This window comes from Anopheles ziemanni, chromosome 2, assembly GCF_943734765.1.
Source record: "Anopheles ziemanni chromosome 2, idAnoZiCoDA_A2_x.2, whole genome shotgun sequence".
Classification (NCBI taxonomy): Eukaryota; Metazoa; Arthropoda; class Insecta; order Diptera; family Culicidae; genus Anopheles; species Anopheles ziemanni.
In genome coordinates this window covers 19139526-19156616 of record NC_080705.1, presented here as the reverse complement: position 1 = coordinate 19156616, position 17091 = coordinate 19139526, and the positions used below count along the sequence as shown (strand labels likewise).

Here is a 17091-nt window from a genome sequence, read left to right as displayed (position 1 = left end):
AATCTGTGACACTTGCGGATGCACTTTTACCTTTTTTGTAGTTTTTCCCTCCCGGAAAAAGTAGGCTGATCGTTTAAGTAAAGATTCAACTTCGGTAACATGGTTTACATGTGTTTTTTTTATTTTACAGAAAATCCTGTCGTTGAAAAAATAGTGCGATCGTGATCGTTCGAAATGACACACGAGCGAGTGCAGAAAAGTGGAAACAACTAAATCTGTGTGTTTTAAAGCAAGTGTTAAGGGGCAATGGGTATCTGCAGTAGTAACGATACCATGTTAAAAAGCCTTGGGGGCAAAAGTGTTTAAAGTATGGGAATTTAAATATACCCTTCTTCTCTCAGAAAAATAGTTCAAGTGCGTGCGTGAAAAAGAAAGCGAAAAGAAATTGTCAAATGTTATGGCGAAGGGTCTAACCGTTCCGAGGAAACGCCATTGACGTGAAAATAGTTGTGGAGAAGTGAAGAATAGGAAGAGTTTTGCTATCGGGCCCGGAAACCGTAGCAACAACGCAACGTTCAGCAACGCGTCAACGGATTTGACGACGAAGCGAGTCGAGCGGTTTTCTCCCCGACCGGAGTTTTTGGTTATCAGTGGCGCAATGGCAGGAAACATTGTCAAATGGTGGAAACATAAGATACTGGGAGGCTACAAACAGTTTACAGGTAGGTTCATAGAACAAACACCCTTGATTGAATGGTTCGTTTTCAAGCCGCAACTCGCGGGAGTTTGCTTCGCTCTTCCATTGATACCGTCGAGGCGGGAAAGGTTTTTCTTTTCTTTCTCAACCACAACTTACTCCCCACCACGAGGCACGTTCTTCGAAAATGGCGTTGACGCAACGCGTCGAAAACTTCGCACCGTCAATGCGCTTTCCCCCTCGACTAAGACGCGACTTTTACCCTTTTTGCCACACAAAACCTGTGCCTTTGCTTGCTTCTTCGTTGGCTGGCAGGGGAAAAAAGTTTTCGGGTGTTAATCCGCCATCCCCACCCCCACCCTTCTCCCCCTCCGTCTAGCTTCCGCCTTCCAGATTTGGCCTCTTTAACCTCCGCAGCATCGGCCCGTATCGAAGCCGGATGTGTTGAAAGACGCGTTTTGCGTCGAATCGGGAATGGGATAAACGTCTCCAATGAGCCATGTTGTTGTCCTCCCTCTTCCCAAAGTTGCTGGCAGCAGGGGGAATGACGTGACGAAGGGTGAACTCAGAAGAGATTTCCAGGCTAAACGAAAAGCTATCTTCTCCCTACTTTTACTGTTGCGGAAACTCTGCGCGAACCTAAAGTAGACGGCATGGTTGAAAATGGTCGTCAAGTTACCACCGACTTTTCCTTGACTTTTGCCTGCGGGCGGGGGAATGTTTGGTCTGAAGTGTGGTGTGAGATGAGCAGAAAACGGAAGCGGGTCGGAAGCCAGCATTGGTGGAACGACAATGGGGCGTAAAGCGGTTGCAGGAAAACCCATTAACGGCAGCGGCTGATGGCAACGAGTTCGTCTTGAACATTTTCCTCAAACTCCCGCGGATAAAACTTGCCAAAAGACGTTTTGTTTCCTGGTGTCAATTGGCACGCACCATCCGCTGCCCGTGTTCCGCAGGAGTGTAACGGAGTGGCCGGAAAACCACCATCCGTCAAAGATGGCGCCCGGTGGTGTGCGTGCGTGGTGTGAATTAGGTTCCGCACCTAGCGCATCTGGATTTTCCACCAGCCAGCCTTTGCCTTCGCCGCTAATTTTCACACTTTTCTCGCATCTCCAGCCACCCTGCCAGCTTTTCTGTCTGACGCTACGTGTCTGCGCTTCTGTCGGCCACAAAACACACAACGCCACACAGCGTTGAGTCAATCGGTCGCTCCGATCTGTTTTCCCGGTACTGCTACGTGCTTTTCTTGCAGCGTCCGTACGCGCGCTCGTTTGCCGGATGGTTTTGACCTAATTCTGAGAATTTCGTACGATCCACAGTAACTACCGCTTTCTAGCCAAAGCATGTAGGCAATAATTTCTAGGGAGCAAATTACGACGCAAGTCAAAGCAGTAAAAGTGTTTTGGTCTATCTCTGTTGCTTTAAATATTTAACCAATTACAACTTATCAAGACAATTTAGTTGAAGTTGGTGTACCAAAGCAATTCTTTCCTATTTGTCACGTTTTGTCTATTGTTGCCGTAAAAGAACATATGGTTCAGTGGTAGCGATGCAGGACGATTGAGTAGGGATTCGTGTGTTCGAATCCAGAATGCAGAAAGGAGGGAAAAACGTTAAAAATTTACTTCGTCGTCGAATGGGGTTGTAAAGGCTCGTTTGTGTTACCGCATCGCTTTGTTTTGCAGCATGTGTATAGCGCGCGGGCATCATCGTCATTATCATGCATCCACGTCGCTGGCCCAACCACCTCCAGCACACACAACAACCACCGATCGCCGATCGATCATTCCCCGATCGAAGGTGCCTTCGCGCTTCTACTCCGACGGTCTGGTTGGACCCATTCCCCTTCTCTGTTGGTCGTTCGCGATCGTCCTGCTCTGCTCACTCACTCGCTCACCGCGCGGTCAGCGTCCAAATCTCTTTCGGTCGAGGCTACTCCGCGCGCTGTATGTGCGCCAGTGCGCGCGGTGTCGGTGTCTGTGCCTGGGGTCGCGTCGGGCCCGCTGCCTGTGATCTGCGCTGTGTCGGCATCCTCTAGGGGTTTTTTTTGTGCCTTCCCTGCGTCCTCCCGATCGCGGCAAAATGGATGCGTACGTGCGTGCCTGTCGCGGCCACCGCTCCTTCTCTTCTACGCTGCCCATCCACAAGCTATCCTTTTCTCTCCTGCTATCCAAGGCGTGCAGTACTACGTGTCAGCATTTCATCCACGCGATGATGTCCGCCCGACCGATCCTGCGTTCCGAATCTTTTTGAACCGCGTCTGCTTGGGTTTTCTCCTTTTTGCCCACCTCGTTTGCTTTCGGTCCATTCGGTCGGCATTCCTATTTCGGTCGCGTTTTCGGAATTGTTCCATCGCGTCCTCCGCGTCCATGGCGCGGCGTTTCTTCCCTTCCCTCCGCGTGCCAAGCTTTTGATTCTCCATGATTGCCGGATCTCTTTTCGGTTTCGGCTTCGCCGTTGTTGTGTTACTTGTTGTTTTTCTTTCTCTCCTCACTCCTATTTTGTGCTTCTCGTTTACCGTGTCTTTGCCTTCTTTCTTTCTTTCTTCGGCCACGGTTTGGGCCGAAGCTGCCGGCTTCGTATTGTGTGTGATTTCTAGCTTTTTTTTCTTTCCTCCCTCCATTTGCTCCTTCTATTCTTCACTTCGAGTTTCCTTTTAGCCTCTTTTTTATCTCCCGAGGTCTTTCGGTGTTCGGTGCTTTTGTGCTCACGTTCCTTTTTCGGTGCTTCTTTCGTTGGTAATTTTTCGCTTTTTTCGCTTTTCGCTCTCCCTCGCTCCTTTATATCCTCGTTTTTCCCCGGTGTTTTTCATTCACTCGTGCCTGCGTGGCTGCACAGGAAGTGGAAGGAAGAAGGTGTGCAATGGTAGGGTGAGGCACGCCACCGGGGTAAGGGAGAGAAGAGTACGTACGTGCGTTCTCGGGATTTTGTGTTGTGCATTTGGGATTCTTTCTTGCCTTGCCTTTCGGAAAGGATCGCCCCTCCGTGCGCGAGTTTTTCCTTTTCCTGCGCCCTCCACCCCCCCCAAGCCCTCCTCAGGCATCCCGCCTGTGTGGACGGTTTTCTCCGGGTTTCCTTTTGCTTGCTTTCTTGTTCCGTCGCTTGTGGCGGCTTTTCGGGAAGCCCTTTTTTGTCCGACCGGTGTGTGTTGTTTCCATGTCATATCCATCGGTCATCGATTGGCCTGCCCCCGGGGGCCTACAGTACGCCATCTACCGCCATCTCATGCGTCTGTGTGTGTGTATGTGGTGAAGACGACGGCACCCGACAAAAGGCCATTTTCCCTTTTCCATCGCCCTTACCTGATGATCTGAAACCAATTCTCTAACCGACGTCTTCGTACGTCTCGGTCAGAATCGTCGAGGCAAAGGAAGTGTCTCGAAGAGAGAAGGAGAGATAGTGCGAGGGGGAGCGAAACACTTTTGTCGTGGGCTGCGTGGCTAGTAGTGCAGCCCGTACGCACATTAACACACATTCGACGCTTACGGTGGTGGACCGCAACAGGGGGTGGTTCGGAGGATCGGTCTGGCGGGTTTCTTTAACGACCGAAGACCTAATATCCATCGGCAGGGAACGAAATGAGACGTGCCCGGAAAGAAGGGTCCGCTTTGAAGGGCCAACAAAAGGGTCGGTTAAGAAGAATTACGATCTGCTTAGTGAGGGTTGCTAGAGTGCGACACATCAGTCCGAGAGAGACAGAGAGATAGTTAAAGAGAGGAATAGATAGATCAAGCTGGAGTAGGCCATGATCGTGGCGATTTCTTGTGCGACCGGTTGAAACCATCTGTTCAGGACTTCTTAAGGTCGGTGGTCCGGTGTGACTCAAGATGCCCAAATGCCTATTAAATTTCGTGGAAGGAACGCACCGAAAGGGACTGAACTAGGATTTGCCGATTGGGATTCCTATGATCTTCTTTTGCCAATCACAGTCTGCTTGAGGATCTCTACTCATGAAGTACTTACTAGATTATGATCATCCCTACTCCTCACTGGACCATGGATTTGAAGTTTCCTTAGCCCATGCTCGTAAAACTTCCTACTTCTAATACGTGTTAATGTGCATGAATTACTGAGATTAAAGATGAATCATTCCAGTGGCAAAGATACAGATTTGATAGGCTTCCAATGAATTATTTATGAGTCCCTTTCTTCCTACCGGAGGGTGAGTCGGGTTGCTTCCACCATCGCAATACCAACATCAAACCATGTCCTGAAAGGATTCATTTGCTCCTTAAAGTGGGATCGATTCATCGGAAACCGATTAAAGCCTTGCTAGGAAGAAAGCTGTAAGACGTTGAAAATCTCGCTTTCTCAGGACTTTCACACCTTTAGTCCTTCGCGCGATTGCACATAAAGGTGCGCCATTGCTGCGACAGAGTGAGAAAGGTAGGAAATAGCTGTAATCACATAGAACTGCCACACCCAGCTGTGAACGAAAGCTAGCCAAAAATGTCTTCAGCTAACTTCTTGCTCGTTTGCTTACCTCCAAGGACTATGCCCTGGAGCGAGATTTCTATTGAGTTAGCATAAGAATCTCCCCAGGCGTTACTGGTTGGAATTAATAGCGAGCGTTTTTTTCGTTGACTCAACGCGACATTCCCAGTGGCATATGATTACATATTCATGCGATGTTCTCCTGCCTACTAATGATGATGGCGATGGTGATGATGATGATGATGATGATGATGATGGTGGCGGTAATGGTAGCAAATAATTTGAATGGCCTTACTTGTTCTCTCTTACCGAACGAGCGGCCCTGGCGTTCCGATGGGCTCTGTCTTCGTTCGTGTTTCCTTTGCATTTCTTCAGGCTGCAGCTTTAGGCTTTGGCTAGCAATAAGACTTTTGCTTTCCCCTGAGGGATCGCCAACCGTCACATCTAGGATGAAAAATGTCCCTATCTGCATTATTTCGAACGGTGGAATTGCCTGCTCTGGGGCACTTTGGGGTAAGCATTGGGAATTTTCTGAAGCTATTCAGTTGGTTTGTTAGCTATATGAGGCCATTAATGTGTAACAAACCACTCAAATTAATGCAACCTACCGTGCACGAGCGCAACGGGTTTCCTCTAGAAAACGTGTCATTTCAACCGATTGCAACACTTTTCCTCCAATTGCTGGATTCATCTGTTTCGACAGGCGGTTCACCAATTGACACCATCAAGACGGGCTAACTCGCCCGGGAATGGCTTGTTATGCATTTTTTTGTGTGTTCCCTTACTTTTACTCGCTCAGCTTTGCTCACTGTTTTCCATTTTTCTTCGGTGCAACTTGCAACCTACGGGAGTGAAGAAATGCGAGGCCAAAGGAAGGGCTCCGGATGCTGGACGGTTGTGTGCAGCGGAGGGCAGAAAATTAGTGCAACTGTGGGGAAAATTAAGATAATGATAATGATGGCAGTAACACCGGGCGGACAGGAAAAAAAAGGTACGCAAAACTCAGCCATCTCCAGGGCTTTTATTGTGGAAATCTTGCGCTCCTTTACTCTCTCCCGAGGACGGGGCATGCATTGGACTACGGGTTTCCTCGTGCTGCCACCGTACTGTTGTGAAGTGTCCGATTCCGGTGCACTTGCTGAAAGGGAAACACACGTTGTTGGTTCTTTTCTTTTTGCTCGTTTTTTTGCTGAAATGTGAAAAATGGTTCCCAATAGAGTCCGCCCACCGGGCACGGTCCTCAATCTGCACACAGTGTGTTCTTTGTAAGAAGCACAAGGATGGAAATGGTGAAATTGCATCCTGAAAAGCCAAACGCGAATCGAGGACCAACCTTCCCTAAGGGCTAATCTTGAATGTTAATAGTACCGGCAGAAAGTCCACAATACGAGGCACAACTTGAGCGTAAGTAATGGCAGTGCAATTTCCATTGCTTCCGAGGGCTCTGACTGATTTCCTTTCGCTTACCACTTCATTGTTCACCAAAAGAACCCAATTTTGTTGTTGCATTCGGTTAAAATCGAAGACAAGAGTAGCGCCGTGTGTAACACAGTTTATCTGACTTCCTATTGGCGTGAGACAAATGTATGGATTTCTTCTGAATACATTTATTAATTAATTTCCTTTTCCTTCGGTGTCTATAAACCAGCACTACAACAGTAGAAGAAAGAACTACAATGTTCTGCTATAAGACTATTTGGATATTTTACCAGGATACCGCAAACAAGCAAGGAGTAACTCTTGCGTACAGAACATTCGATCTGAAATCGTCGTTAAACCTATTCCCAGAAATCTGTTTTAAAATGCCCTTCTTTCTGGCAATCTCGCTACAAATCCTACAATTATCTCCGTCTTGTCTCCCATTATCGACACACGATCCTGTCCTGCCGAGCCGCCTGCCGCAGGTTCTTCCGAGGGCAGACAATTTGGACACGCTGTTGCGAGGCACGGGCGCGCAGAAATTGTGCTCAATTGTAGCTACATTGTGGATAAAATGTAGCGAGTCGAAACGCGATTCGGAGAAAAATGGAGCTCCCCTATGCAGCTTTCCAGAAAACAATTTTCCTCTACCTCTCAATTGTCGAAATGGGAAAAAAGATGAGGGGAGGGATGAAAACGATTTGGGGTGCTCCCCTTACTCCCAGCTTCTCTACTTGTGTACACCAAACCCTACAATTAGCTGTTGTGTAGCTGTTGAGTTCGCGATCATTCCGAGTGCAATCTGTAGCTTTTGTGCTCGTTTTTTTTTTTGTGTGTGTATGCAACTCCCGACCTTTGCTTGGTTCCGGTGATACTGTGTGGTTGGCGGAATTTGCGACCGGCGAAACGGGAGGAACCGATCCGCCGAAGTTGGCGGGAGCCGGCAAAGGAGAGTCGCCGCCAGAAATACCACAATTCCAATGGATGAAGAAACAACACCGGGCTGTATCGAGTGTTAAGTAGGAGAAACCGATGGGATGGGAATGCAAGAATGCAATGCCGAAACGATGTAACTCTTGTGAAATGCAACCCCAAATTGCACCGATAGTTTAGGAGTCCACCGGATGTTGAAAAACGAACGAATACATAGAGTATACAAGAGGATGCTGGTGCATGTGGTCTGAGGTCCTGATGTCCAGTCCAATGTGGCGGCAAGCGGCTTTAGTTAGTTCGAGGAAGTTTTTTTCCTCCGTAACATGCTTCGATGCTAGACAGACAACGTAAAATTCCCCTAAAGTCACCGCAGAAATGATATCAATAAGCAGTAATTTTTTAAAGCATTGATTGTTACTTCTTTCATCAACTGGATATTGGTTTTTCATCTTTCTGGCTATGCGTCAGTTATCTGACAAAATAAGTGTTGGTCGTGTAGAAATGATAAGGTTTTGAGAAGTGCTCCTGGAACTTCCTTTGCTTAACCTCGGGTAACTCTATACCCGATCGGATAAGTGTGTGATCTTCGCCTAATTTGATAGTTGCTAGTTTCTAGTTCATAGAAAACCTCCGTGCTAGGAAAAGAAAACCAATACTTAAGTTATTTTGTATAATACTATTGTTTCTAAAATTTCGTCTACACGCTGAAAAGATGAAACATAACAGTACTGGAGAAAATATCTAGAAGACTCGAAGAAAGGTTGGTTAATTAATGTGACCTTAATCTGCGGCATATTCCATCGCGTTTCCTGATCTTTGGCAAAATCCCAATGAATTGCATGTGGAATCGAGGTTCTTATTTGTTTGCGGACATATTTCTTATTTTTCATAAATCCAGCACCGCCAGTTTCTCCATTACAATTCACATTTGGAAAGAAGGAATGACAGCAACAGCAAAAAAAAAACGAGATTTTGAGGTGGAAGAAACCTTGATCCTTTTGCGACCTGTTTCGTTGCAATGTTTGTGTAGGTTGGTGGCTGGCTTTTGCTACTGGTTACTGTGAAATTGAATCCATCTGTCACTCAAAGTCCACCCTCCGATGGACCGCCACCTCCTCCGGTCTGGGATGTTCAGACGTCCGAGGGAGGTTTAACGAATTCCATTCCCTCACTTTTAGCCTCGGTTTCGCGAGATGATCCTTTCGATGGGGAAAGAAAAATAAAATGGTCGAGGAGACCTTCAACTGCACGTCCGGCTCGCGCGATGGACGACATCCCGCGTTCATCCCGTGGCTAGAGGGAGCTTTTTCCTGCCCTCCACCCAAACCTTCCATTCTACCCCGCCCCGGAAAGGCAACAGACGGCACGCAATGCAAACACAATAATGATGATGCTCCTGCGCGTCCGTACTTCTTTGCCTCCTACCAGTGCAGTTTTCTGTTCTGACGTTTACGAACATTTTGTTTAAAACCAGCCGCGTGGATCTACGATGCCAGACGGGACAAGCTCAAGAAATAGTAGGCAAGGAGACCCCGGTTCGTGGGGAGCGCGCAGAACCCTGTGGCGGGGTGACGAAGACAAATGTCCCCAGAGGTTTGACAGTTAGGTCCCCGCCGGTTTGACGTTTCGCTACCGATCGGCTCTTGCTTGTTGCTGGTGGTTTTTGTTTTTGCGCGATGCCTTTTACCGTATGAGGAAATGTCCAGCGAGGAAAGCCAATACATTGTCCGGTCAAGGAAGCGATCCGCGAGAGGAATGATCGCTCAAGATGCAACTCTACGTTTCGCTTCCGAATCTCGTTGCGAATGCGTTCCCTCTTCCTCGGTGAATGAATTTATGTGATGAAAGGAATTGTAAATTCTTCCCTTCTTTGTTGTTTTATTGTGACGCACAACACACAGAACATGCACTGATCATAGTTTAGTTTTATTAGATGTAGAATGTAAACATTATAACATCTAGGGAAACTGATTTTTACAGACATTCTTAATTTGTGTGATGGATAAATTTTCTATGAATACATTTCCATCCTTGAACACATGAAAAATCTGCTTTCAAGTGTGATCGGTTTTTATTTTACGCGTTACGCTTCTTCTTATCCGTTTCTTCCCCACGTCCCGAACGCGTCTTGCACTGTCAGCCACATATTTTCACATCAAAAGCCATCTTGGAAGACGAGAGCGCGCGCGCTCCAACAACTAGCAACAACAATGGCCGCAGAGCCATAAGAAATAAGCCAGTCAATAATAATAATAATAACAATAGTAAAAAAAACACCATGCAGACCCCCCCCCCCCCCCCCTTCCCAGGGGAGGGTAGATGCGAGAGAAGATGCTTGCGTGAAAAATATAAAATAATTCATAATTAGCAATAATAACTTTCGTTGTCTCCCGGCACGTTGCAATTTCGTTTGTCGGAGGTGCGAAGCGGCATAACGGCGCGACCATCGTCCCGACAATCTTCTCTCTCGCTGCCGGATTGCTTATGGATGCCAACGGTGGAATAATGAGCACTTGTCTTGTGGTCGGGGGCTGCGGTAGTGTGGACCGCGTCTTCTTCGCTGCTTCGTCTGCGCAAAAAAGAAGTGCGCGATCTCGAGGTGCAATTTTTGATGGATGGATGATGCGTGGAGTGTTGATAAGGCAAGGATGTTCGAAAGCAGACGCGGGAAAAACGGAGTGTTGATGTTTTTCTCTGCTCTTTTCTTTTCGGAGACGGATGCGACGCTTTTTTCGCCCTTTTTTTCTCGTTCGTTCGCAAAGCTCACCCTTTGGGCGATTGGGTAATAAAACGTGCAAAAATTCCGAGCAACCACCACCTCCGCTTCGGCAGCTGAGGGCGGAGGGCCGCCCCGATTTATGCACCCACCCGGCCATTTCCCAACTCGTTGCCGCGCGCCCTTGCGATAATTATGGTAAGGTGCAAAACGCGCATCACTTTTGAGGGCGAAGAGAACCTTTCTGTGCGATGGCTCCAACTTCACGCCGTGCGTGTGTACATCCGGGGATCGCGTGCTCTGGCGTTTCTCGCATCGTTTGTCCTTCCCCTGGCAGGAGGAGGGTGTGTGATCCGGCGAGAAGCAGCCTCCTCTCGGTGTCAATTAAAGAAAAAAAGAACACACATCCATCCTTGGGAGTTGGCAGTATATCGAGTGGGAAGTGATGGCGATGATGTCGACGTTAGTCCAACGTCGACTTGGTGCCTGGAAGAGGCCGGTTTTTTTTTTGTTATCGTCACGCAAGTACGTTCGCACGCCATGCAAGTGCACTTTAAATGAGCAAGTGCATCGTTTGGTTCAAGGTCTGGCACAACTGTGGAACAAATGTTGCTAGTGTGCCTTGGTGTGATAAATGCAAGTAAAAACTGTATCAAAATTCAGTAATCAGAACAAAAATAATACAAGCAACAGATACCCCCTAGGTTACGATATAGTTTGGAAGAGGTAATAATCTTCAGGGATAGCCATATTCAACACGTTACTCCCATGAACAAAAAGCACGAATTTCACGCAGTCCATTGCAGAAACATAACGCAAACTTACGCATTGGTTCTTTTACGTTTCGGTACATTAGAAATTGTGAAAAAATGACTCAAATCGGGGGAAGAGAACGCATCACATTTATGATTATTTAACTAGCGCTATTGACAGTCTTGATATTTTTAGATTATTGTTAATTTCAAAACCCCATTGACCATCTAAAACAATTTAATTAAAATGAAATAACGCGATGTACGAACTTGGATTAGTTTCGTTGGTTTAGTGCTTAAAGAATTTATCTTCGATTACACCATTTCACTTTATTTAAAAATATGGTAGTCAATTTGTGCGTGCTTTCTTACTGGAATTGATTTGTCTCATTTTCTCTGTTAAATTTTATCGTATAATTCACATAACATGTTAGCAAACACATTCCATTACTTTTAATGTATTTTTATTGCTGCTTATATTTTTAACACGTTAAGCGCTACGCGCAAATTGTACTGCTTTCCGTTCTGCCAGCGATTCGTAGAAACGCCGGCCTACCTAACGGGCTCTGTCGGTCCGAGCAGACCGACGCCGGCTTACGGGAAAGAACACTGTCGGCCCCACGGGACCGACGTAGCGCTTAACGTGTTAAATTGCTGAATTCAGCACATGCAGCATGCCTGCCCCGCTTTCCATTAACTATTTCTTTCGATTTTATTGGGAAATAGTTAAAAATGGTGATTGCTTCAATTCCATCTCCGGCAGCAACATCTGCACCTTCTGAGTCACACCGTTTTGGATGTTCAAGCGCCAGTTGTTACGATACACTTTCGGAGCAAATGCCTTTGGTCGGGAAAAGAAAAGCAATCTCTAGCACGGGCCGAAAACACGACCCTTTGAAGGCTGCCAATGCAATTTGCATGACCCAAATTCCAGACATTCATGCCCCGGCCCGGCAAAGATCATCCATTCGCGCGCCATACACTGTAACCGATACAGAGGTGTGCTGTTTTTTTCGCCTCCTCCTTTTCGGTGGAGAACTCAATCATTTGACCTTTTTCTGCGCTTTTGTGTGGTTGTATAAGAGGAGTGTTTTTTTTCCCCTACAAGAGACCGATCCCTGCGGATGGCGGAATGGTTGGATTCCTTTTGGGTAATATCCGCACACCTAGCGAAGAATAAAAAGGACCATTGGAAAAAGGGAAAGCAATCAAAGGCGCAGCAAAATCGATCGAACAGCATACAGCACGACGATTTCTTGTGTGGCGTTTTTCGATTATGTTTTTTTTTCTGTTACTCATTCTCCTTGGAATGTCGGTGTGATCTCTGCGTCCGTCTTGGCACCAAGTGTCTAATGAAGCCTAGGAAACGTGGCGTGGAAGAACAGTAAAAAAAAGCGAAGCCAAGACCTGGCGGTGTAAAGAGTTCAAAAAGAAAACAGGTATGGACGATTTATTGCACCACCACCAACCCCCCCCTCCGGGTTCCTTCTCGTACATCCGTGTCTCTATGTTGGCCGACCTGGCGAGAGTTGTTGGTGAAGATGATGATGCGGCCGAAGTGCCCATGCTGCTGCTGATGATCATGATGATGATGGTGGCAGGTCTTCGAGCTGGATAGGGTTTTTCTTTTCTCACCCTCCTCGTGAAACTAGCACGATGAGGATGGGCAAACGGGGCAAGCCTATGAGCTACGGACGCCGCTTCATAAACAAACCTTTGCCAGGCCGAGCGGCTTTGAGCTGAATCACCGGCTCGTCGGCGCGCTGGCAAGTATTCAAGGTTTCATCTTTCGAGTGGTGTAAGTACCAATCCCGTTTCGACCTAGCAACACGGCCCTAGGAATCTTATTCTTCGGCTTGCCACGACATCTAGGGCACATCTGGACTCCACGTCAGGCGGGTGAAATAAAACAAATCCTTCTACTCCATCCATTGCCGATGGTAGGGCGAATGGATGGCGTTAAGATATTGCAGCTCCTTCGTGCTTTCCAGCGAAAAAGAGGTGAATAACAGAAGATGCATTCCGCAGTGGTTATTCAATTCGGTGTCTTTTCATATGCAATTATACTACGGAATAGTCATTACCTTGAATTGCTCCTCTGTTCGCGTCTGTAAAGCTTTAGATAGCTGCAGAGTTTTCATAAAATATGAATAGAGGGTCAAAATCTCCACGCCGTGCTGTTTCTTACGAGCAGCCGTTCCCGTCAGCCTACGCCATGGTTTAGCGAAATCCATAAAAAAGAGCTTTAAAGTAACCAGCCTATAGACCGGAGTCTCCCTGTTCTCGATGAATGCATTCGTAATCCTTTGAGCTCCTCTTCTAGAGTGAAGTACTTCTGGTGGTGTACCATACTGCCAAGAAGCATATTTACAACGTCAAGTATCTACTGCGAGTGGTTGTTCTGAAGGTCCTTCCCCTTCTTTTTTGATCATACAGACAGAATAAGAAGTGCATTTAGCTGGAGGAACTGAACTGAAGAAACTGAAAGGAACTGTTGAAAGAGAACCGTTGCTTGCTAATTCTTGAGATAAAGGACACTTGTTTCGTTTTGTTTCACTTTACTCATCTAGCTTCAATGGATCATAATGAAGTTAGGTTCCTATATGATAAAACATATCTTTTTTAGAATAATAAGAATTAGTAGAAGAGCTTGAAGAATACATTTTCCTTGCATGTTCTGGTAAAGACTTATGCTGTTAAAACATCAAGGTGTTCAGCCAAAAACATTCATGAAAGTACCCGACCTTAGCCAGATGGCGGCTACCGAGAGTTTTTTTTTCATATCCATATGAGGTCGACCGAAGGTGATATACGTCTTGGAATGTTGCCCGGGTTTGGCTTCAGGTTGCAGCAGCCTTTTACGTAAGGGTACGGCTAGGTATCTGGTATGTCACTTTGACACTTTGATTTGACGTTAATTAAAGGGGCTATCGCGCTTCGGAAATCTTTCAAAAGGGAGTGACGTACCAATCCTCGCAGTAATTTAAGAGTTGGAGATGGAATATGGAAATTAATTTCCGCTCAAAATTGACACGTTAATGTCTAACTCTGCGCTCTGAAACTCGGGTAGAAACATATATGATTACTAAACTCTACCCTCGTCCGCTTTTGGGTGGAATCATTTATAAATTTACCGCCTATGTGTCCTCTGCAAACGTGTTTAATTAACTAGGTGTTGGTAACTTTGTTCACTCGGTTACCATTGGACAGGTGTGTGCGGCATGCGTTCTCTAATGCCGAAGGAATTCCTGATCAGCCATACCGACACGAGAAACAGATCTAACTCAATCTCTCTTCCTGCTTCTCCCAAAAGGTTTTCTAAGTTTCCTTCGTTTGACCCTAGCGCTAGAAACAAACACTTTGCACTTCTAGTCTATGTTTGAACTGCCTGGCGGTACTCCGGGTGGCGATGATGGGGAGCATTTCTTGGTCTATTTGGAAGAAAAGTGTCGGCGAAGATGAGAGATAAAGGACGGGGGAGGAGACTGTTCGAGGCAAGCGGTCCGGGAACGATTCCGAGGCTAGCTAATGGGGAAAGAGTGTTGTTTGATATGCTGATGACAACAATGGCTTTTGCAGGGCGATGCTTCACCATCTCCCCGCCAAGGGATTCCTCTACCCCCATCGTGTTCGGTGAAGTTTACCGAACACCCCGTAGACTCCGATGCCAAAGTAAAGTCCCACAGTTTGTTTCGGATCTCGTTTCTTCTATTTGTCGGTTTTGTTTTGTTTTTTCGGGGATGATTGCTACCCTGAAACAATGTTTCCCTATTCGGCGACCACTTGTGGTCGTGCGCCGGTTTCGGCGAAAGCATCGCTTTCGGAGGATAGTCTCCGAAATGCCTCGACGAAAGTCCACCACCACCATCCCGATCGTCGCTCAGAGTTTACCAAAGGCGGGGAGTTTATAGTCCACGGCGTTTTTGCCTCCAAAATATGTCCGACTTTTCTTTCTGGCGCGTTTGTTTGCTCCTAGCGATGCGGTTTGTTTACTCCGTCGGGAGTACGGTGGTTTAAAGCAGTTGGTCCGTCGTCGGTTCGGACGAAGGAAGTTGGTTGCAATGTGATGACTTATTCAAATGGTTTTTTGTTAAATATTTTAAAATCCAATTTACTCGTACTAACACAGCTTTGAGCGGTTGCTCCACAACTCTAGTATCTCTTTTCTTTCCCTTCACGATGTTCAGTTCTTCCAAATGGTAGTTTTAAAGTACGATCAGATCGGACTTGTTCCGGTGTAAAGAAACTTACCACAGTGGAAAGAAGGTAAATGACATAAATGTACAATCCATGTGTACAAGTTTGCGGCGTCTGTGTCAAGGCTATACCACCCCCGAAGCGCACAAGAGCGTTGATCGATTTAACTGCCCTAGCATATGGCACGAATGTCTGAAACTCGGTCATTTCGAGGACGGTTTGCAAACCGTAATGTTTACTTTGGTACGACTTTGGCGCCCGACTTGGGTTTACTACTTGGGTTCAGTCGGTCAGACATGGAATTTCGGGAAATTGTGACGAGGATTACAGGACAAGAACAACATTGAAAAGGATTATAAAGGTTGCAATTTAATGTAGGCTTATCCAACCTCTAAAATCTACAGACAATTGGAATGTTTTCAAATGTTTACCGACTGTCTATGGTAAATTGGTAGCAACATGATTTTGTCATCAGTCGAACTAAATCTCAATGAAAATTCCATAGAATCTCTCTCTTGTACTTCAAATTGGTTTTCGATTGGTTGATGGCGATGTAAGTACACATCGGAAGTGAAAAATCCGATTTCAGAGGTTGGTTCTAAAAATAGTGCACCAAAATTGCAACAGTCGATCCACTCGCCAATACACTCACAAGACCACCGACGAAACTCATGACGGAGACCGTAGCGGGACGATACCGTTCCACAACAAATCCGTTTTCTTTCCAATATTCGTTTAAAACAATTCCCGACCAATAGTTCGCCTTGCCAATCCGCCGCGGTTTGCTTGTCGGTCGATACTGTGGCAGTGGCTCGGACGAATGGGTGGGAAGCGCGGGGGCGTCTGGTGGTCATTAAACTTGAGACACCGGCGAACGGAATCTCGTGTGCGCACGCGAGCCCGGGGCCAAGCTTCGCGAGACACTTCAAAGCGTCTTAGCCGCCTCGCACATACAGACATACCCTCTCGTGGAGCAGAGGGGAGCGCGCATATAGCGCGGCGCCTTAAGACGCAAGTAACCGAACCCACCCACCCCCTTCTCTGCCACCCTCCCCCGCCGCCAGTGGTGCGATAATGTGTGCAATTTATTGTTAGTGTTGTGTTGCGTTGCGCCCCGTGAAATACTTGCCATTAGAGACGGTTTAATTGATCGATTTTTTTTCCTCCCCGTACGGCCTCTTCCTCGGACCCGGTATGCCACTCACCTCGTCTACTCTACGTCACTCGGTCGGGTTCATAACAAACGAACCGCCAACACACGAACCGTGGTGGTTGTCTGGCGCAGGAAGATTGGCACAGCGCCGTCGTTCAGAGGCATGCCTCCGGTTGTTATTGAATTATGGTGGCGTGGAGAGGGGTGCGGGGTGGGTGGGGGGTTGGATTCCTCCCCTGCAGGGTCCAGCACAACCAAACCGACCACTTAACAGCTCAACACGTTTAAATATTGATCACCAACTGGCTGCAGAGTCTCGATCGGGTTGTACGATTCCGTGAGCCTCTGGTGTGTGTGTGTAACTTAATTTTTGACAATTAGTTGAGCCCGCGTCCCACTTGAATGCACCCGTGCAACCGGCCCCATGAGCTCCTTGCGGCGCACGTCTTCTGACGAGTAACCGACGAAGAAAAAGGAAACCAAAACCAACTGCGCGACTTGGCTGCGGACAGCAAAAGATAAAAGGAACCCGACCGACCCGACAGCATGGAAAATGGAAAACGAATCCCATGGTGCGAAACTAATTATCCATAATTTAGCGCTTGTTTCCGCGGGGCGTGTGTGATGTGTTGGCGAGTCGGTGGTTTACCAGTTTGCCGAGGGTTTGGTACTTACATAATTTTCAGCCCACTGCCAAACCGCATAGTCCCTGTCGAGTCTGAACGGATAGTCCCTTTCGAGTCTGCCTAGACCTAGAACATTTGACCTATACTTTGACAGTTTTTGGGAAGGCTGTAGTTCAACTTTTATATTTTTTTTTTAAATTCTGATATATTGAAGTCACAACCCA

At 46.9% G+C, this 17091-nt stretch overlaps 1 protein-coding gene across 1 annotated transcript in view; it reads left to right on the top strand.

The window, feature by feature from the left end:
* Positions 1-508: 508 nt before the first annotated feature.
* The window catches only part of LOC131294852 (protein naked cuticle homolog), a 63541-nt gene continuing 46958 nt past the window's right edge, over positions 509-17091 (top strand). The window contains exon 1 of the mRNA XM_058322903.1: positions 509-662. Within this exon, the coding sequence (XP_058178886.1) occupies positions 599-662 (64 nt within the window). The 5' untranslated portion in view covers positions 509-598. The remainder of the gene's footprint in view (positions 663-17091) is intronic.